Genomic DNA, 21,355 nt, shown 5'->3' with positions numbered 1-21,355 from the left:
TTTTAACAAAATATTAACTGCCAAATCTAAAAACATGTAAATTTTCGTCAGGCAATGTTAAAAGATAAAGATCTGAAAGGCCGAGTTTCAACACACACCTATTAAAATAACTGACATGTAGACCTAAAGGACTAGAGCACAGAGTCTATAATTACCATGTGGAAAAATTCATTAATGCAGAAAGTTTTCTGTTAGCCTTTCAATGTAAAGCTTAGTGCTAGCTTGGACAAAAATTAACATACATCAAATACAGCAAAAATGATATGGTTCAATTTGCTATTAAATATGTTAATTATCAAATTATCCTGTAAAAGTGCATTTTGAGAGTTAGATCTTACAAAGCGTTTGGAAATCTAAATTCCATTTAAATGCCTGTCCAAAACCCTAATCCAGAACTGTCTAGAGACTGCTTAGCTGCTGCCGGCTCATACCCAAGTTCATTCCCTGACATCTTCCTCGACCTTGCATTTCCTCGTGTGCACCACATGTGGATATAAGAAGGGCAAGTTTGAACCCATCCGAATGCCACTGATTCTTTGCATTTCACTTTGACATTAGGACAATTCTAATTTTTGTACAAACAAAAGCTCTTTGGGCAGTTATGAAATTAGAAACCAGATCCATGGGTAATATATTAAACATTAACACATTAATTTTTTTTTTTTTTAGAGAAGCAGAGGTTATTAATAGTTTCCTGAACCAATACGTACATTTTCCTCTTCACCCATTTTTCTTCAACGTTACTTGTTTGAATAATTTTTTTGTCTGCTTCCTATTTTTGACTTTATAGTCTAGCAAGGATCCTACCATATTATACATTAAAAAGAAACAAATAAAAAATTAAACAGTGTTCTAATTTCTCTATATCCATGAGCTGTAGGTTCCTAAAGGCTATTGAGATATTCTATTAACAAGGTATGTTTCAGGTATGTTTTTGAATGCTAAAATATTAGGTTAAGATAAATACATTTTACAGATAAACATCACATAAAATAAGAATGGAGATAACTTTCATAAATTTATTAAATGTATTTTATGCCATGGTAGCATATTTGCACCTGATACAGGTGGCACAATGAGGATACTTTTTAAGATGAAAAAACTATTTTAATGTCCAAATAGTAAGTTATAGTAAATCTGTGAATAAATAATAAATATTTACATTGACTGCCTTCTCTGTATAAAACCTGTGATTTTAACAATTAACTAAAATACATAATATTAAAATATATCTGTTGCTCAGATACAAAGGGTTGATACTTTCTTTAAGCTTATTGTTTAAATGCTTATAAAACATTTATGTGGAATTAAAAATTAGTGTTTTGTACCTTATCTATACCTGAATTATTGGTAATAGACCAATTTCTAGCAAAAAAACCTGTAACATACTGGCTAAAGGTTTAACATACTAAAAGCTCAAGACTACATGCAATACAGACAAACATTCATACATACATTTGTAATCACTTCTATACGAACCTAGTTTAAGGCATATAATTGTAACTTAAATAAGCAAGCTGCCTACCAGAGCTCGTAAGCAAACACGCTGCTAGGTATCTGCACAAGTCCCAGTTCCAGTTGTTTGCTCTCTTTAGTCCATGGGCTTATGCTTATTCTTCAAAAATGCTAAGTTTTCTTCTTATCTATCCAGTTAATTCAGATTTGTTAACTTCTACTGGAATTAATATCACAGCCTTAGAAAATAATTTTCTTTACCTCTAATTTCCATATTTTTTATTATTATACTTACTTCTTAAGTTCTCTTGAGTGATCCTGAAAAAAACAACTTATTGCTCTGAATTTGTCTCCTTATAAGAGATGCAATTAATGGTATCTTGTATTTTAAAGAACTTCATAAACTCCAGATGGTAAGTGAGAAATCAAAATTGAATTCAAACACCATTACTCTTATACAAAGCTAACCTTAGACGTCTGAGTCACAGTCTCTCTCTTTTTTTTTGGGGGGGTTGTCTTAATTATGACTTTTTTTTGATCTTAAATTTTTGGTCTTAATTATGAAATTAAAGGCAGCTGATAGAATTGAAATAAAAGTACACTAAGACTGACAGTGAAGAGTTTCAGGAGGTATCTGTCCCTAGGTAGAGACCTTAACATGCAGGTACATGCATGAGAGACCTTAACATTACAGTATTATTATATAATATATACTGTAATTATATAATAATCATTCTAACAATTATTATTATATAGTTACAGTGTACAGAATATAATAATACTGTGATCTGAATTTTTACATACATATAATGGCTATTTAAATGAATAATTTAGGCCTGTGACCTCAGGAATACTATCAAAGCTGCCTACAAGGAAAATCCTACTCATCATATTCAAGATATATCACTTACAGCTGAAAAGGAATCCACACATGCAAAAAATATAGCAAGATTTGCATAATATATAGTAGCTTGTGAGTGCTTTATGATCATTCACTGTATATAGACTGCCCAAGGAGAGCCAAGCCAAATGTCACATTGCAGTAGCTGAAGATCTTCATAGCACTGACATGCCTACGGAAAGGCGCCCTCCCTCCAAGACCATGATATCTTTTTGAAACATGTCTGCTATCCCTTACTGCAGGAAACTTATGTAATTCCTTACTTTCTTTCCTTACTGAAGGAAACTTCTGACTACGAGATAAACTTTTTTTCTAAAAAGTCACTACTGATAGGGTTTTTTCTCCTATGAAACATAAGAACAACTATGTGCCCCCTTCCTTTGCCTCTCTATTTCTACCAGTGCCAAATAGATATGCTCCCAGCTGACTTCTTACATTTTTCCTGAATTTTTACTTACAAGAACATAAAATATGATAGCAAAAATGCTTGGCAAGTTATTAAAACAGACTTCCTTATTGTATGTAGTGGGAAGAATAAAATATTTCCATTTTTAGGAAAGACTAAATATTAAACAAACACTAAACAAAGTGCCACATAAGCATTCTGCTGGAATTAAGAATATCTGGTCATTTGACTAGGAGTGCTATTAATGAGAACTGTAAGTTTCACCTGAAGTAGAAAGTAAAAAGATACTTAAATGTATCTTATACATACTCTTAATTTTGCAAGTCAATAAGCATTGTGGTAAGTCTCTACATTCTGAGATATTTAAAGAGCTCATGAGTTGGCTACTCAAGTTTCTTGAACTGCTTCTGTGGCCAAACACAAAATTTACAATATCTGCTTTCAGCACCTTAGCAGCTGAAAAAAAGCCATAAGGATCAATAAAATAAGCAATACAGAAGCTGAAAGGGAAAATAGGTGGCAGTAATGCCTCAAACCCATACTAGGTTTGATCCTAACGGGTGTGAAATCCTCATATTTGAAGTAAATCGTTATGATACATTTCTCACGCCTTTAAGACAAAAACAGAGCGATTTATTATCTAAAGGAAAGAATATTAGTAAGTGCACTACAGCATAGCATACAGTGTTCAGTATTTATTTTTGCTCTTCATAGATTTTTATACTTTAAATAATTCTCAAAGCAAAATTTTCCAGATGAGATACAGTCAGTCTTCTTACATTACTTCAATATCTTACAATGTCTTCAGTCTTCTTACATTACTGTGCAATAGCATTTCTGCGAATGGATATAATTCCTGTAATCAGCAAGCTGCTTCAGGTACACATCCGAGGGCCACCTGTGCATCTCCACAAAATTGCGCTCGTCCACTAAAGAAAGCAACAAATGAATTAAACACAGTACACAAAAATGCAGGCACAAGTCAACAAACTGTAAAAAGAAAAAAAAAGGTTAAAATTAAAGATATAAATAAAAACTAAGGTGAAGAGGATAATTAAGAATTTAGTAAGGTTTTTTTCTTTTGATTCTATGTGTTTTTATCTCTGATTAAAATATAATGGACTTTTAGGTTGTATTGTTTAGGTGAATTCTATTGGACTTCATAAAACACACTTTCCATCTCTATATCCCAGCCTTTCCTGAATCAGTCTGCAGCAGCATTTGCCCAGTCTGGAAACTTAAGATAATGCAAATGAGGAGCAAACATCCTTTTTAACCAAAAAAACAAGTTCACCTACTGATAATTGCTATTTTTTGAGAAGTAGACTCTGCATCTGAATTCTAACTGTGAGAACATTTGCATCCTGACAAACGAGAGAGTTTTCCCTGACATACATATATTTACACGGGCACTTTTATTTCTTCCCTTTTTCTTGCCCAGTGCAAGGTCTATGATGCAGAGCCTACTTCTCAGTGAAGAATCATCTTGAAGAAACTCCGAGGAAAAAGAAAGGCCAAGTGGATGCAGCACTAGCTCTTCTGTGTGTCATATGCTAGTCCCACAGTAGGCTGGTGGACCTTCTGGCTCCGAATGCCAACGGATTGGATTAGGCCGTGTATCCAAAAAAAGTCTTACTCATTCCCTCATGCAGAAGTGGCGGTATTTGGAACTTCATTTCTAATCTAAGCAAAACTGAAAATACATTTACTGAAAAGAAAATATTTGATAATCTACCTGAAAGATCTTGAAATTCAGGCTTTTGGCTGAAGATGAGGTAGTTTGTGGCAATAAAATGAAGAAGCCAAGTCGAGAGGCAATCAGAATTGTGAAACTGCAAGAAGAAATACAAAAAATATTTGATTACTATCAGGTCTCAAAGAAGGAGAGAAAAACAATAACAAAGCTTACAGGCCAAAGTACATGATTTTGGATTGCAGCAGTCAGCACAGCAGTTTTATTAAATAAAGCTTTAACGAGAGGAGATAAAGAAGAAAAAGTCACTGAAAGAAATATGTGAATAGATGCAAACCCAAGCATGGACTGTAAAACTCCCCTCCCCAGCTGTGTGCCCTAACCGTATGCTACAGACTCTTGCTTTTTCCTGTGTTTCCTTTTGATCCCCTGAATCTTTGCTATTCTTTGCTTCTGCACAGCAGAAAAACTTCAGGAAAAAGAAAGGTGAGGAATGTCCCCTTCCTCCTGTCCATCTTATTTATTTAAATATTGATTATTTAAAATCAAAATACATAGTCTTATGTAATGTAAAAAAATATATACCTTAGCTTTTCGGAGCAAGCTAACAATACTGAGTCTTGTGGATGCCAGTTCTCTACTAGGCATGCTCTGCAGCTGCGTGATAATATAAAGCTCACAAATATGCTGCAGTCTTGTTACTTGGTACATCTCAGCACAAATCAGGAGAGACATAGCTTGCAGAATACTAGCTGGAAAAGAGCACAGCAGAAATTACATTTATTCTATTTTTTTATAAAGATGATGAAGGCCACTTTTCACAGAAACTTCTAACACTGCACACAACATCAAACTACTGTTGAATCCCTCTTTTTATTTTTCCACTGTTATTAGTGTTTGCTGTAACATATGAACTATGTAATTAACAGGACAAGAGTAGTTAGTGTAATACATTGTAGGCTATTGATTACACAGTCATATATATCTTAAAGAGGTTAAGTCAAATGCACTGGCCTGTTTAAAGAGAGTTATTAATAAAAGGATTAGCCTTCTAACTTTTCTCTTAAAAAAAAAAAAAGAAAAAGAAACCTCTATAATATATGTGAAAGAAAACAGAATACAACCCAAGAGGAATAGAATAACAATATTAAAAAAACCCAAAAAGATACACTTTTTCTACATTTAAACTAATGAAAGGTTAGAAAGATTCTTGACTCCTTATTGATTTTACTTGAATAATACTATTTTTTATTTGCAAAATCAAAAAAAAATCTCTTTCTTGAGACAGATCATACAGAAAAATATTGGCATGTTTCAATGAAGAAACTATAAACTTTCAAACTATATCAGCTCTTCAATTGAAAATATTTCTACTAATGTAAAGTAGGTTTTCTAATGAGTTTACAGTGCCAAGTGCACTGGGGGAAGTCCCGTATTACAACACTTTACACAAAGGATGAACACTTAAGAAAAGATAAGAAAAAAAGATAAGAAAAGAAGGGAAACTAAAAGATGCTCCTACTTTGATCTACATCCCTTCACTCTCCATGCCCCAGTGTGTCAGCAGATATATCTGTATTTTTAAATTTGCTTACCTGGACAACAGGAGTCGGTATAGAGATACTCCAGAAAGGAGAGGAAAGTATCTTTGGAAACCCCATAGACTGGAACCAGAATGTTATTTGCTTCCAGATAGTTACCATTAAACATAGCTGCCATTACTTCACAGCGAGCTACCAGAACTGCTCGGTGAGCTGGTACACTTGCACCTGCAAGATTTGCAACAAAAGTTTAAGATAATATTAAAATCTAGCCATGTATATAAATTTAAGTTCATGTAAGAAGACTCACATATCACGTAGCACATAAATAATTTTATGGAGTGTTTGAAATAAAAATACCACATACACAATTATTAACACATTTACTTTAGACCAGTCAAAGTTGATATACAGAAAGAGTAGCCACCAGCAAACAAAAGTATCACATTAACAGATTAGACCATAAAAAGAAAGAACGAAATTATTACTATACTCTTGGTCTTAATTATTATTCAAATATTATAATTATTGTGATGGACGTAGCAGAAATAAAAGCTTAAGAGAATTACCAAACAGTTAAAAAAAAAGTCAACATTTTGAGCAGATAAGCATATTTGTTTTTAAAAGTCAACTCATAAAACATTTTTTTTTCTATAAAATATACAGTGGTGCTACAATTTCATCAACTCCCCACAAAGCCTCTCTCAAGAACAGGACACTGAGCTGAATTGTTTATGTCATCAAACTCGGCCATAGCACTTTGTTCTCTTTGTCAAAGGTCTTTTTGTTTTTCCTGCATATTAAACAGAACATCTAGAAAGAATCCCTCCTTTTTGAGGGATTAATTCTTCGTATTTGGCTCCAAGATTTAAAGCTGAAAATAATTAAACAATTGTCTAATCCTAAAAGACCATTTCTGCACGGAAGCTGGGTGTAAACAAAACAAGAAAAACATTAGCATTTAAAAAGCATCACATTCTCATTCTCACAAAGTGTGCAAGGCTGTTTTCCTCCTCTCTTTTTATTTTTAAGAGCGAATGCATTTAATTTGCAGCAAATTTGTCCATGCTACTCTAGCATATTGGTACATTCTTTACAGACAAAGCAGAAGTAACGAATAGTTTCATTTGCAGGGTTCCTTCCGGCACTCTTGCCAAGGAGGGCTTAGCAGTCTTGGCAAGCAGGTTCATGAAAGGCCACCAGCAACCTCGCTGAGCTCACAAGGTAGCATTCTCCTAAAGCCACTCGTACCACACTATGTGTGTGGAAGGCTACATCCTCCAGGCAGTTTCAGTGCCATGAAGAGACTGAATCCTGGTTGCCTCTCTCCAACCTGGAATCTCCTCAATAAAATGTAAAAGGATTTCAAGTAAAAAGCAGGTAAGTTCAGGAAGTTAGCCCTTGCTCCCCAGAGTCAATCAAGAACACATTTTATTACTAACAGTGAAGGGGAAGAGATACTTTTTATTGTCTCTCAACAGATTTTTTAAAAAATATTTTAAATATTTGTTTTCACACTTTCCTGTCAGTGCAAGGAAAGTAGAGCAGACCCCTGAATACATGCATCTTGGAGCCTGAAAGGTTCATAGACCACCGGCACATGTCTAGGTGCTTGTGTGTATGTAGATGCAAGTGAAAAAATAAAATCATCTGATTTCTAGGATGCTCTGGCAGCATTTCCTGCACTAGAAGCATTACTAATTAGAAGTAGGCATGAATCACAGAGACACAAAGTCTGCTCCTGCAGGCAGATGTCACTTGTAAAGGCTCAGGCCTCATCAACTGTACTGCAAGTGGACACTGTGCTGTCCTTAATGCAGATGCAAGAGAAATACAGTCAGCTCCATTTTCCACTTATTTTACGGAGAGGATAAATGTTGGATTTGCAGATGCATCCATAGCAACAAACACAGATGTACTGTACCTTGTATTTTGAAGATGACATCAGCTAGCACAGGTGTATTAAAGAAAAGCCTGAGAGAAGTATTACACAGTTGTTTTATCTGGTGAGATCTGCAGTCCTTGAAATTGTTGAGCTGCAAAATAAATTCAAAAAATATTGTAATGTGTAGGTGCTCACAGGATAAGCGACTGCTCACAGGATAAGTGCCTACTAGGTCACTACACAACAACCTTTCACTCTGCACTTTATGTTCTTCTGCTAACGCTGCTCAACCACATCTTTCAGGAAAGTAATTATGGAATGATTTTTAATATTTCTTTTCCTGTTTCTCATGGTGTACCAGACCTAAAGCAAGTCTGCTACACTCACACTTTCTGAGCCCTGTCCTGATATTCTTTGACCTCTGACAGATATTTCCATCTACTGTTACTGGGCATGTGTACGCAGGATTACGAACTTGTTCAAGACCAAACATTATTCATATATATCTGTTTGAACACAAGCCTGCACCAAGAGAAGCTTTGGGGCCCTGCAGGAGGAGCAATTATAGCCATGCTGGATGTGTGCAGGTGTAAGCACACGGCCTTCTGGAGCGTACCAGAGCTGCCCATACCCTGAGCACGGAGTCCCTGCAGAGCAATGCCACATGCAGGTTTGAGGCACTCAGTAATTCCGGCTTCTTACTCTCGCAGTGCTGAGATTGCTTGCCAAGGACAAATGGAACTCACCGGATTAACCACTGACTTCAAGTAACGGGGGGATGCTAGCACTGAGATCCTCAAAACCTTTCATTTTCAGTTACTTTTTTTCCCTTCATTTTTTTCTTGATTTAAAAATGAGCCAATAAATTGAGTCCGATATACACAATAGTGCCACAATTATAAAAGAAACTGTCTCTTGCAAGCTACAGCAGGAGCAAAGCTTTTGGGCACATACCCAGGCCAGCCAAGCTTTCCTGGGCAGCCTCTATTACACGAGAATTAGGAACACATAATCATATTGTCAAACAGTGGGCAAAGCAGGAAATAAGTAATCCTTTTAAGGAACCTACTTATGTGCTTTTTACTGATTATATTAATTCTGCCCATCAGATCACCAGCTATGCCTTTCTATTTTGTAAATGCTTACGAGCATCCCATTGACAGATAAAAGACTATATAAATCAAAATCAGGTTAAAACAAAGAATTACAAGGAAACAATGTGTACAAAAGAATTTCCTAAGAACTTAATTAACTAATACTAAAAGTTACAACAGAAGACTTAGAGGTACCTTCCCAGGAGTTTTGAGGATGCATTTAACTTTCTCGAGCACGTGCTCAATTTTTTCAGGATCCTTCAGCTTCTTTTTTATATCCTCTTCTAACCGTTCCCACTGGAAAGCACCTGTCACAAAAGCAAAAAACAATGATGAATAAATAGAATAGGCACAGGACTTACCAGAAAGAAGAAAGATCACATCAGTGCTGAGCAGTTCTTACAGAAAAGATATTTTCAGCACTTTTGTCAGCTGTATCCTTATGCTCAGAAGGTTAAAGATATAGTTCTGCTATGATCAAACATTTACAGTAAATTGGTGCTCACTTTTTACAAAATTTCAGCAAAGTACAGACACTATGTCTAAATTTAGACCTTCAGTGCTGCCTGAAGGAAGGAGAGAAAAGACATGTATCTAGCTGCCTTGGACTAATTTAGAAATATGAACACTTGAAATTAGTCAAAGCTACTGAGAAGACCAACAGTATTTAAAAGAAAACTGCTGTTTGAAAGCATTCTCTTAGGTATGAATAAGGATCATTATAATTTTAATATATTTAGTATTAGAAATATTTCCATTGTAGTACAGTATCTGTGATCAGCTGTTTAATGAAACCCTGAGATAAAACATGGAAAAAAACCAAAAAGGCCATTTCTACCAGAACCTGTTAGTTTAGTCTCCATTAGACCAGCTGCACTGACTGTGCTCAAGGTGGCCAAGAGGTGCTGCTCTTCTCTCCTGCTGCAAGTTACTGCCTCCCGATGCATCAGATACGTTCAGCGTGCTAGCAACCCCGCTGCTGGCCACTGCAAAGCGTGCTAGCTTCCCCTGCATTTCGACCCGCCCTCACTCGCTTTTTGACTATACACGAGGGTTAAACCTGCATTTTCTATCTCAGTTATTTACCAAACGCACAAAGGTAACACTGCAGACATTTAATGGAAGTTTCTTGCAGGGCTGAATGGGCTGAGACAGAAAAAGTCACTGTTCACTCAATGAATAGTATGTTAAAGTATCCTTAAATATAATCACAGAACAATGCAACACTTGGAAATGATTTTCAGAGGAAAAAGGAAATCCACAGCTTCTCGACTACGTTATCCTTAGGAGACATATGAAATGTCTGAACCAGGAAAGTTTACAGCATAGTCAGTTACCAGTGACTAAAGAGTGCACAACATTTGCAGTGGAATTTCTTCTCTGTTTTCAGATTCCTGCTCATGGCGATCTCTCAATTTTCTCTATACTTTCCCCTGCCCTGTAAAATGGCAAGTTTTATTACCCAGCTTTAAAATATATTTCTTCTGATAGCCCAAAAAGGCTTCTAGTTGACTTGGAATACAGTCTAGCCCAAACAGTCAAGAATTTCTTGACAACAATTAAAATATACCTTATTACCAGATTTGTCAACTGCAAATCAAATGCCAGTAGTCAAGGAAACACATTATCCAGGAGATGTGCTCCTACAACAGACAAACTACTGCATTGGCTCTCTGTGGTCACCACTGACTTTGAAAGTGTTAACAGAGAGATTAATTAGGTTTCCTTAAATATGCATCTCTAATGATACAATTATTTTTTAATATAACTAAAATCAGAATCTATCATGAAGAAGTCTGCTAGGTCTTCCCACAAATCTGTTTCCAATGTCGTATTTTGTTGGTAAAGCTTTCAAGTGCAGCTTTAGGTTTTGGTTAAATAAAATACTGCATTTAATCTCTATTCATTGCATTTTGTATGCCAACTAATACACAAAAAGCTTGTATTTTAATGAAAGTTAGGTGAAGGACAATTTTCCACTAGACAGTAATCACAAGGGATAAACAGATGTCACAATATAGCACAAAAGAAATTTATCTCAACAGCAGCATATTTTTCCACATGACAGACATACACCTTAGCAACACATTTGCTGTAAAAGAAGTAATGAGCTGGGCCCATTCTCACGGGATACCTGAATAAATGAAGTGCAGAATGTCTGACAAACAAGAACAGAAGACCGAGTCTTTAACAACGACTCTTACTGGTGGGTCGCACGAGGAGCCGCTGCTGAGAGCTGGAAACACAGCCTCGTTGCTCACCGCAAAGAGAGACTGCGCCGTGCGGATAATAGCAGAATCGTGAATATCGGCTGGGCTCTTCACATTGAAAAGCAGCATGAAGACATGGCTTACGGCGCACAAAATGATCTTGTGAGCTTCTACTATTTTCTTTAAGTCTTCAGAGTAAAATACCACATCCACGCACTGGCAGCAGAACAGCAAGTTGTGCAAATCAGAGTCATAGTGCGAGGCTTCGCCTCTTAGGATGGGCATTTTTTCTAGAAAAGAAAATGAGTTGGTCTGTAAATTTTAAGTATTATCATCAAATGGTCCAGAAAAATCACTGTTCCATATATTTTTGTATAAATATATTAGAGATCCATTGCAATGCTACATACTGCATACAAAATCTCCCCAAAGAAATTAAAGCATCACTACAGGATTGTGCAACTATAGCAAGACAACCACAGCAGCTAGTGACAGGTAATAATTATGACAATACATTACTTGCATAAAATACACCATATATATATAACAAATAATATAGTGAAGATAGGATATCAGTGAGCACCTGGTTGTTCAAGCTGAGGTGGTTTAACTCGATGACACTTTTGAGTCTTTTTTCTTTTCTTCATTTTGTCAGACGACTTCTGATTCAAACTTTGGATCATAAAATATTCCAGCTAAAACATCAAGTGCATTTTTAAAAACACTAGTTATTTAAGAACGAACTTATATCAATCTAAGAATGATGAATAGATATTATATGCAAAACTCAAGTCAGTGCCATTATGAACAGTAATCTAAGTTATCAGAGTTGTAATACTTCTTTATCACTAAAAAAAAATCAAATGTAGTTGGAATTAGCATAATTTAAAAGATTACTAATTCCAAATGATGATGGTTAATTGGACTTAATCTGGGCAGAAATGACAGGTATACGACCAGAAAGAAAGTCACTTTTTCAACCTTAGCGGATGTGAGCTATAGAATTACAGAGAAAAATAAGACTTGAATAATGATTGGGTGCTACTAATGGACACAACAAACAAAGATGTAAAATCTTATGCAAACAACCAACACTACCACACAAAGCTAAACTTTTTTCTAGAAAAGCTGCATTAAAATATGATGTATTCGACCACGGTTCGTTCTAAGAAATTAAAGTCAAAAATTGCATAGCAGAATTCCCTGTTTTTGGGAGAGTGGGGGAAGAAGTTAATCCCAGATGATGCATTATAACAAACTGGGCAGTTCCTGCCTGGTGTAACTTTACTGTGAGTGACCACGTTGTCTGCCCGGAGCTCTGCACTGCTCAATGACTGTGATTCACACAACTATAGGAACATGTTAAAAAGGAAAATCAAGCACTTACACATTCTCACTTTTTACAAGTGGAACAATTTAAGAAATTGAACAATGAAAATCCCAAACTAACAGAAGATGAGGGAGTAATTCAGACTGGAAATCACCTCTGGAGGTCACCTAGTCAAATCACCTTACTGAAAGCAGAAGTTATCTTCAAAGTTTGATGAGATGGTGAGAGCCTTTTACAGTTGAGTTTTGATCATCTTACTTGAACAAATAGAAAGGCTAGAAGTAGTGAAAAAATCTTCCTCTACTTCAGTTTCCCTAAAATTTCTTAAAAGGTAGTTAAAACGGGAACAGCATTAGTATTACTAATTCTGCTAGCACCAGTGGGAATTCACTGTGAGTGGGAAGCATGATGGAATGCCTCTACTTGCTCTCTTCAGTAACAAATTTTGTACTTGACATTTGCACTACAGTGTTACACATTGAGTTCAAGATTTTAACTAATTATTGGAAAGATTTGCTCTATACTGGACTTGCAATACTACAGTTTCTACACTTACCACTCCTCCAAAATATTTTTGTATGTAGAAGTCATTAAGAGTATGCAGCTCAAGGTATGTAGCTCCTAGTTCTTTAGCAAGCTGAATTCCTTCAGAAGTAGTAACACAGCTCCTTCTGTCTGAAGTACACAGTGGGCAGGTGCAAGGCACTTCTGAGAAAATAAATGACTTGCATAAGTTGTTCTCATTCAATAATCTGAATGGATGCCTGGAAACTCTTGTTTTAGCCAAATGCTAAAAATAAAAGACAACTAGAGAAACAAATCTGACAGTTTTTATTTTGCCTTAGAAGCAAAACTGAAAAAGGGGTGTGTGGGGGGACACTAAAAATAGTTTAAAAAAAGCTAAAAACAAACAAACAAAAACCAAAAAGGATGACATGATAAAATAAACCTGCTTGAAAAATCAACAGAAGCACAATATAAAATGCTTCAAAATACAAAATAAAGTTGGTGTGTTTATCAGTATCCAGTATCTTTTTAAAGCTTATTTCCTTGATGTGAGCAGAGCAAAGGTACTAATATCTATCTGAACCATAAACATGTTTTCATTGGAACTATGTCTGTCAAGTGTGGATCGCTTTGAAGCCCACTCAGTCTTTCAGTTCTAAAAATAACTATCCATAGTTTTCCGGCTATGATGTACATGTTTACTAAAAAAAAAAGATAACAAAAATCCAAAAAATCATTTGTTCTGAGTATATGAGCAGGCTAAGGCAATTTTCATAGTTCTCTCACCAGACCTAACCAGCCCTGAGAGGACATTGTGTTAACACATAGCTATACCATAGCTACTCTACTGTAAGTTTAATTGTATGAATATGGCAGCACTCTGTTCCTTCTGGTTATGTTAGCACAACATCCACAACAACAGGGTTGGTGATTTAATTCTTTGAACCACATGCTAGAGAATTTATCCTCCTCTTCAGTGACTCCAAGCTAATGGATCTCATTTCACCTCACTTACTAGAGATACTTTATGCTGGATATAATGACTACAGACAACCCAAAACTGTAACATTCATCTCATACACTCAAGCTTGAGTCTGTTGCTAACAGGATGCTATCCTGGAAAAATATCCAGCTTTTACTGAAAATCACTCTATACATAACTTCCAAATGATGTTTTTAATGTTTACTACATAAGATTGAATACATACCATTTTTTCTTGCACCAATAGCAGAAATTATTACAGGAATTGAACAGTGGTTTAATGCTTTTTTTATCATTGGGACATAACTGTCTTTTAATTGTTGAAATGAAGTCTTGTCATTGACAGAGTATTTAATCACAATAATATCGGCTCCTCCAATGAGACTGCGAGAAGTATACCAGTCACTGTCAAATATATCCTAAACAGAAGAAACACTGATCAAGAATCCTCTTATTTATAAATGGAAGCACCAAGTATTCAATATTTTTAACACAAAACCTCACAGACACATCTTCAAAGGATACTTCCAAACTCTTATTTGAAGCGAGTCAACAGAAAAAGAGCAGAATTTGTGCTTTATAATTTTCTCCATTATAATTATATATAATTTCCTCTTTTATATACATACACATATATATAAGCATATCATACTATCAGCAAGTGAAATGGCTTTTATTCTCAATAGAGTAGGTATTTTTCATGGCTTCAAAATAACCGTTTCAAAACTATGTTAAATTAGCTGCAGAACTCTTCAGTGTAAGAGCACACTACCTTGACAAATATATGTCAATGGGCAAATATTTGTCTAGACTGTCAGTGCATTTTGTACCCAATTTAGACCTTATCTCTACAAAGACTTAAATCAGGAAACAAGACTAAAGTAGAGCAGGTGTTCCTGTGAATTACTGTAGTAGATGTTCTTGTTCTGGAATAAGAGAATCGGAGAGATTTAATTAACAAGTTAATAAGAATAGCTATTCCAAAGCATGTTGACATGTTCAGCATGTTGACAAGAGCTTTAAGAGCAATGCTCTTTTTTTTTTTCCGTTAAGTCAGAGACTATTACAAACCCAGACTTAGGAAACTCTCCACCAGCACTTAAAAGCATCATTTAGACACCTTAATCCAGCCATACATCAACTTCAGTTTTGATTCACTTCTCTACCCAACTGTTTTGCAGTGTGGTTTCATCCTTGCTAATGCTTGTAACCAACATGTTTCAGCTTCTGTTCTGTGCCCTATTTTAAGGAAACTGGATAACTACTGTCACTAAAACCTGCACAGTATTTTGCAACCTGATGCCTGGCATTTAATCCATGATTTTTTTTCTCATAGGCTTCTCACAGGAATCAGCAGAACCTCTTTAGTCTGCGGCAATCAATGAATCCTTGTCAAACAAATGAAAAGGTCCAGTTTGACAGCCAGAAGAGCATACTTTCTTTTTAGTAAAAAGATAAAATCCATACATAAAGACACGAGTCTTTATCATTATCTTATCATTATCATTATCTTTATCATTAGTAGTCAGATTACGAGCTGCATCATGTTGAGACAGCCAACTAGATGAGCTTTCTGAGAACCACGTTAGAAACTGGAATATCATCTCTTCTACTTTAGATAGTGAAGTTCTCCATATAAAATTTTGTAGCACACTGATGTATATTTAGCATGACTAAAGGCTTAAGGGAACAAGAGAATATCCCTAAATAATACAGGTTATTCATAACCAGAATAACAGGAATAAGAGAAGAATATTTAATTTTCATATGTTAGAAAACAGAAGTATCAGGGACTGTTCCTTTGTAGTTTTCTCCTACATGCCTGCTTTCAAGTTCAGTCCAAGTTTGCACATGTTCATCTGTGTAAGCTTGGGAAAACCAGCAAAATCCCCACTGAAGGCTAATGCACGGGTGAGTAAAGATACATGAACTCTCCAACAAGTCTGAGCACTACTAGAAAAAGTACTTATGGAAATCGTTTATAGAGTGGAACATGCTGTTTAAACTGAGACCCCCAAAACTTCAACCTTGAAGACGGGTTTTTTTTACAGAGATAAAGGATAATGGATATGCTCCCAGGGGGCTCACCATGATTATCTTTATCTTGCAGCAAATCTGTGGTAGCTTGTTCAGGTTACTGCTCAGGTACTGGGAAAAGCTGCTGAAAATATGTCTGACAATGAAAGGTTACTTGCCCAACACGTCATGAAGACAGAACACCCGGAGCCTTAGCCAAATTAAGCATACCTTGCTTATCACCTTTAAGGCACTTTTCATGTAAAAACAGTGGAATGGACTTCTTTAGACTATTCACCTTCTATGAAATTCCCTAGCAGCTACTTCTTGTCACTTCCTGCTCCTGAAACAATTCACTTCCTAAGACAGTCATTGACAACACCAGTGACAAAAGAAAAACTAACAGCACAACTATGGGTCCTCCAGCCTTATTAATTTAAATTATAATCCCCTTGCTTCCTCTCAAGATTTACTAGGGAAAAAAAAAAAAAGGCTTTGTTCTTTTCTTACGTGTCTTAGACGCACACATGCCTCAGCACATGTTGCCATGAGTAAACCATACTTGCAAGGACTAAAGGTTATAAAGCCTGGACAGGCAAAGAGGATGTCATTTCCCTACAAAATCATACAGACTTGGTATCTGTACAGTATTTCTGTTGTGGGAAGTAATTTATGAATGCCTTTCTGGAACTGCAGTGAAACTGCTCTGCACTTGCAATGCCCACGCTTCTAAAGGCCGCTCACAGGAATGTAAGAAATGCCCTAATGGTCCCTCTAGCTCAGTACTTCATTTGCTTCAGCAGCAATAACTACCTCCCTAGGGAGAGCACAGGAGCCTGGACACACATTCCCCTTCTACTTCCACAAAATCCCAAACTACTGCAATTAGGAATATTAGAAAGGTGTCTAGAACATGTAGACAACCTGCTGAGAAGCTAGAAAGTTGTCCCAAATCCATTTATGGAATCATTCTCCATTAATTCACCAACTTGGAGCCTGCCATCTGCCTTCTCAAACTCCTGTGACAGCAAGCTCCAGAAGCTAACTGCCTCCTGTATAAAGAAGCATTTTGTTTTACCTGTTTTCAACTGATTAGCTAACGGTTTTACTTAAATGTCCCCCAGGTCTCATATTGCAGGAGTTGTAATGAAAAAAACCGTCAAAAACATTTTCTACATCAGCTTCTATGTGCCTCCATATGATTTGAAGATGATCTCCGCAAGTTTGCCAGGCAACAGAATTTCTAATCAGTCACTTCCACTAGCTGGCCTAACAAATTCTATAGGTGCATTCTCTATAACTTACTAGGCCTTTCAACAAATTTAGCTAAGCAACTTGTAGCATATAAATCAAGGCAAATCATAACACAATCATGAAAAGGCTTTTTTTTTTTTTTTTTTTTTTTTAAACGCAAGGCTTTCCAAAACAGTTTTAGCTTTAATAGGCTGAGCACAAAACAAATAAACAAACAAACAAAACACTATGAAGGCTAGGATTGCTCTGCTATCAAAGTAAGCAAGCAAGCAAACAAACAATAGGGAAAATAACGGGATTATGATCAAACTGCCAACTTCAGACAGCCAAGCTTTAAAATGAGAAAGGATGACATCCCAACAATGAAAATGTGCAATCTATAGTTCTAGAATGAAGTTGAAATGTGAGGGGCTAATAGTAATGAATAAAATAAAAAGATTGTTTTCCGTTCAGACATGCAAAGGGGCCAAAGGGCCTGTCAGCCTAGCCAGGAATCTGAGCCTAAGGAAGCTGCTAAGGGAAGGGGAAAAGTATGCTGTGGATGGCCTCACAACTGTAAGCAAACTCACAGCATTCGAGGGACTGGTATGGTTGCCACAAACAGGAAAACTTGTAAAGATTCATGGAAACAGAAAGAGAGAAGTTCTTTGGAAAGATTCGCAGAACACCTTTCCAAAACTGCAGATAATATATTTGAGCTTTAGTCAGTTCCATGGAGGGCTTGCAATGCCCATGAAAAAGTCCTCATAAGCCACAACCTGCCTCGCTGGAGGCTTAATGAAACTCAGCATAAAGCAACTGCAGCTGCAACCTACATGCAAGCCAATGAAACAGCACCTCTGTTCCCAAGGCGGATATGCCTTGCTAAATAAACCAACTCTTACCAAAGCAATTCATAACATTCATCTTGCAAATTCTTCCTTATTGGTTCCCAGTGCCATACTGAGGTTTACAAAAAAAAAAAGAAAAAGGGGCACACCCCAGCCAAGCACGCTATATATATACACAAACTAAGCAGGCATTGGCAACTGATGAGGTAGAAAAATCACACTATGCAGCAGTGATGATAGCACAAATGGCCTTCCTCAGTTCTTTACAGCTCCTCTCAGTTTATGTCTGTATATTTTGTCAAAATATTTTCCAGCTGTTTGAACCACTAAGAAATCTGTCTATTTGGATATCTGACCACTCAGCATGGAAGATATCAGCACAGAGTTTTATAAACATAGTTCAGGACATAGCAGGCCACAGGCACATGCTCAGTACACTGAGATAAAAGTGATTATGGAAACAGTGGCATTTTGCATTTAGATTTTGCAAAGTATGCTCCACCACCATCTCTAAAACTCCCTGTCATCTCTGTAAATGATAAACATGCTCCCTAAAGCAAACATTTCTTTCCTGCACTCTTCAGATGTCTCTTGGGAAGAGATCTTCTCAAAATATGGTTATGATTACTAATGAGAATCATGAATTGGGAATCATGAATTCTCCTGATTTTTTAAGGCCAGAAATATCAAAGAAGACAGTACACTGCACAGTTTACACATACTCGTTTCTTAAAGCGGAAGAGAGCAACTGCACGGGTAGCCCCATTGCAGGCTGGAAACACCATTCTCCAATATTTATCCATAACATTTATCCAGATATTACTTATGAGTAGTCAGCATCAGGAATCAGGAATCAACCATTTTTCAGCAGCCCATATGAATCACTATAGAAGCAGGCTGTTGTCTCAGTGTTTGGAAAGCTGCGCAGCATTCTGGGCTGACAAAGACTCATGCAGAGGTGAAATAAAGAAATGTTCTCCTAGCATCAGAAAGGAAAAGTAGAGTTAACTCAGCCTTTAACCACCTTTTATCTCATAAAAGGGCCTAGCTATGCCCTGGGGGACTTCACTGTGCATCCCTCTGCTTCTCCACACCGATGGCTAAAAAGGAACCGTGCAGAGGAGGAATTGCAGTTTGCCTCACTGGAGCCACAGCTATCAGTGCATGCAGCTGCCAAAGGACTAGCTCACCTTAACCGTGTACATTTAATCCAGACAAGATACAAACTGATACAGGATGCCAACCTGCCTTTACTAGCTCTGAAGATACAGTTCTCAAGGGCTGAGTAAAGTGCACGGAATCAGGCAGCTAAATAGTTATTAAAATACGCTTTAGCACATTCAGATGATCAATGTCATTTCTTATGTAAACACTGTTCTGCTCATACTTGAGCCGCCTCACTTACTAACGAGAGTGCTGACAACATGGGAACACTGCCAAAATCCTTTAAACACTATTTCCTATATGAGAAGGTAAGTAAAGATGTGATTAGGCATTATAACAGAAAATGACTACATATACAGTATTCTGCAATAGATTAAATCTTAATATCTGTCATATCTCCAAGTCTTTCCATTTCTGGAAAAAAAAAAACGTGTTTTGCTTTATTGTTGTAGATAAATAGTTGGAGACACTACTTATATTCCAGCTTCACAAAGAGTTTCTTGTTACTGCTGGATTATTTGCAGTAAACTTTTCACTAAGCAATAAATATCACCATGAGGCATATGAAACATATTGGCTTGTTAATGAGGAACATTTCATCACACTCCCCGAAGGATTTTTGGTATTTACCTTAGTTACCTTTTATATGCTTTATATGCTTTTTTTTTTTTTTTTTTGCTAAATATGACTAAATCCCATAATAATAAAAACATTTCATCTGATTAAAACAGCCTATGCTGTCCAGTTCAGTTAATAAGCTTCAGCCCAATCTCTTACCCAAAGAGGACAATCATGCACCACCAATCGGACATTTCCAAACACTCGGGCTCGGTACTCGGTGAGCGCCGGGTTTCTCACGTGATGGGCAGAATTCAGCAGCACACTGCTTTCTGTCTCCGAAACGAGCGCGCTTCTCCTGAGGTAGCTCCAGATCAGGCTGGACTGCTGATTGTCTTCAGAAGATCCATCTCTCTCATTTCCAAAGGCTACGATATTCACAGACCTAGAAGGAGAGTAATGAAAATACAGCTGTGTTAATAAAGATCAATAAAAGGGTTAAGGAAAAAACATCCCTTTGAATCAAAACATATTAATCCTTCAGAATCCTCTTCTTTCATTAGATTTTAACACCCCCAGTAATCAACAGCAAGACACATACATGATCTCAAATCCAATAGCAGGATGAGAGCAAAGTGGAAAAGAAACCTGGAAATGCTGCCTGCATTATAAGCCCCCAGCTTGCTTGGCTCTCTGTTTCTCCGTTTCCACGCTCGGTCTCAGTGGGGCAGCCTCCAGCAGTCCTGCTGCATGTGCTCTCGTGCTCGCAACACGCTCTTGTTTCGAGCCAGGAGCGCGGGCGCGCGTGGCAGCGGCGGAGCGCGGCTCTTCGCTGCGCTGGAGGTGAGTGGAGCAAGCGAAGGGAGCAGTCGGAGCGCTCGGCCACGGCGCCCTGACGTCAGCCACCGCGCTCAAAAGCACGCCACGCCACGGGGAGGGAGATTCAGCAGCTCTGCAGAGCCAGCAGCAGCAGTCAGGTCAGCAGCAAGAAGCAGCGGCGCTTGAGCAGAGCGGCGTCTTGCTGCACCCAGGGCTGCTGTGTGCTGCGCTGCTGCTGCTGCTGCTGCTGCTGCTGGGCAAAAATAAACTCTCATGCCATAAATCCGGGAAACCGCTGCCGGCTAATCTGCATTAGCGGCGTGCCCAGCCATACCAAGTGAGGGGAAAGCAGTGAAGGACAAGCTCAGCTAAAGACGAGAACAACAGGAGGTAATGAATTACCTCCCAGGTAACTCACCTAGGAGGTAATTAAAGTAATGCAATCTCTGTTCAGTTTAATAATAGTTAAATTTTGCAATTATTAGGTCAATGCATTACTGAATATCTGTGTTGTTTTTCTTTTTTTTTTCTGTTACACTGCTTTTTGAAACCCTGCTTTGAAAAGAACAATTTTTAAATATAATAAAATGAACACAGTTTTTTATATGACCAAATTTGTTCTCTATTGGCTACCACTACATATATCAGAATTTAAAATAGAGTCAAAATACTCTAGATATATTATGCAATAAAAGAACACTCCCTATAAG

The 21,355-nt window shown here is 37.0% G+C and overlaps 1 protein-coding gene across 2 annotated transcripts; it reads right to left on the bottom strand.

Moving 5' to 3' along the window:
* Positions 1–2,831: 2,831 nt before the first annotated feature.
* Positions 2,832–20,606, bottom strand: RHOBTB3 (Rho related BTB domain containing 3). Of its 2 annotated transcripts, none has more exons than XM_026044113.1 (12): positions 20,428–20,606; positions 20,046–20,271; positions 14,231–14,423; positions 13,072–13,223; positions 11,769–11,880; positions 11,110–11,475; positions 9,171–9,283; positions 7,921–8,032; positions 6,051–6,224; positions 5,041–5,207; positions 4,498–4,594; positions 2,832–3,691 (listed from the first exon to the last, which is right to left on the bottom strand). In XM_026044113.1, coding segments are annotated over exons 1-12 (1,830 nt in total). In that variant the 5' UTR covers positions 20,430–20,606; the 3' UTR covers positions 2,832–3,575. The 2 variants fall into 2 exon arrangements, with proteins under 2 accessions (XP_025899898.1, XP_025899899.1); XM_026044114.1 differs by having other exon boundaries at positions 13,072–13,220.
* Positions 20,607–21,355: the final 749 nt, after the last annotated feature.

The sequence above is a fragment of the Nothoprocta perdicaria genome, unplaced genomic scaffold, assembly GCF_003342845.1.
Source record: "Nothoprocta perdicaria isolate Ctin4 unplaced genomic scaffold, notPer1 scaffold_35, whole genome shotgun sequence".
In the NCBI taxonomy this organism is placed as follows: Eukaryota; Metazoa; Chordata; class Aves; order Tinamiformes; family Tinamidae; genus Nothoprocta; species Nothoprocta perdicaria.
This window is presented reverse-complemented; position numbering and strand designations above follow the sequence as displayed.